Here is a 1844-nt window from a genome sequence, read left to right on the forward strand (position 1 = left end):
GTTTTTGATTTTTTAAAAAGATAAATTCTGAGCTAGAATGCTCGCCTTTGAACTCGCACTGTCTTTTTATGGTACAAACCATTTTGAAAATCCCAGGTCGCCAACTTAACTCCTTCTCGAGTTCTCGTGCAGAGAGACATACGAACAAACAGAATAAAACTTTTTCGGTCAGTGGAGTAATGGGTTTCGCCAATCGCTCAGCCAATAATCGTAGCGATCGACTTTTGGTTGCCACAGCCAAACATTTTTTTTTTCGTGTACCGAAGAATCGACGAACATCGAAAAGGCTGGGCAGAATATCGCTGACACGTTTTGTTTCGGAACAAAATGATTTGATTTGTGCACAGCAAGTGGTTTCATTTGAAAAATATTTGCCTTAGCTAAACTATTTTTTTCATGCAAACTGTTTTTAGAGAGTTGCCTGCTGAATTGATAGAGGAACAGCAAAGAGTCAACTTAAGCAAGCGGCTGATTGATGATCAACATCGAAAGATCCGGGAGGCTGCTTTCCGGGGGAATGCCCTAGGTCTCCTAAGCACCCTTGTAAAAGCATGTATCGGAATGTTTTCAACCGATACTGTTATCCTGGACGGCGCACTTGAAGCAGTGACAATGGATATGGACGGGCCAGTTATGCTACCAGGTAAGTCAGTCAGTATTTTGGCCCCAAAAAAAAAAAAAAACATTATAGGAGGGTTTCCGAGTTTTAAGATTATTTGGACACCAAGGTCAAATCTTTTCTTCGAATGTTACATCAAGGGTTTGTTTAGGAAAGATACGCGGGATTGTATTGAACAACCTACATTTTTTTAAATCATTTTGTTATGACCACTAATACGTTTTAGTGGCTATGCCGTCTAAATTATTGATCGTGTAGTGCAAACACTTAAAGAAGATAGCTGCTTGACGGACGGCAGTGTTTAGACGTAAATCTGATTTGGTATTGCATCGAAGGGGCACGAATAAAAATAATTAGCGTCAGAATTAATAAATTAGGGAATACTCGGATAGACGACAAATTTGCCGAGGCAGCTTAAAAACTGGAGTTTTGAGTTTTGTTGATTGATTTATTTATTAAAGGTAGTGGATTACAAAAGGGCTAAGGAAATGTTTGCCCTACTGTCGTAACACCAACCTCTGTCGTTAAAATTTATAAAGATTTAACATTAATAATATACGTTCAGTGTATCATAAAATAAGTTAAATATGCATATATGATATAGGAAATATCACCGAGTAATTAATAAATACAAGAATAAAATTGTTAGGAAGATGCTGCAGCTATTAAGTAATGTTTGAAACACTTTCTTCCTAGACCTCTATTTTGGCCAAAAGGTTTCCACCGGTCGTTCGTATAAGTACCAGCAAGATTGTAAAAAGTAAAGAAATTGTCTTTTTCGACTGCCAGCTCAGCAACATGTACGCACGCATGCATTGTGCTGCCTATAGCTCATCGGCGGAAATGCCACTTTTTCCCTTTTATAATTTTGCTGTTAGTTATAGGAACGTCCGGTGGAGAACCCTTTGGACCACGTATAGTCCTAATGAAGGGGCGCACTTCCGCGCAAACCCTAACACTATGCAAGCATTCTACTCAAGTTCTGTCTGTTTCCCCAGTCACGCACGTTTTTCACTGTGTCCTCTTGAGAGGATGGGGTACCGGATAATTGCGGTGCAGAAAGTAGACTAGACCTCAAGACGTTGTTTTTTTAGCTTTAAAATTCGTAAATCGGCCGTCCCGCGCCTGAGTAGCGAGGCATAACAGATACCAAAGCCCGCACGGCTCATTTTCGACCCCGCTAAATGGAATCAAATTAACGCTTATAGAGCTCTATATGTCTCTA

General features: G+C 39.8%; 1 protein-coding gene across 2 annotated transcripts in view; it reads left to right on the forward strand.

Annotated features, from left to right (window-relative positions):
- The window catches only part of LOC113214373 (uncharacterized), a 30735-nt gene that overhangs the window by 9245 nt on the left and 19646 nt on the right, over nt 1-1844 (forward strand). For both annotated transcript variants that reach the window (XM_052275197.1, XM_052275198.1), the window contains exon 3: nt 414-643. In XM_052275197.1, coding sequence (XP_052131157.1) covers nt 414-643 — 230 coding nt within the window. The remainder of the gene's footprint in view (nt 1-413; nt 644-1844) is intronic.

The sequence above is a fragment of the Frankliniella occidentalis genome, unplaced genomic scaffold (assembly GCF_000697945.3).
Source record: "Frankliniella occidentalis isolate FOCC.00 unplaced genomic scaffold, Focc_3.1 Scaffold537, whole genome shotgun sequence".
Taxonomy (NCBI): Eukaryota; Metazoa; Arthropoda; class Insecta; order Thysanoptera; family Thripidae; genus Frankliniella; species Frankliniella occidentalis.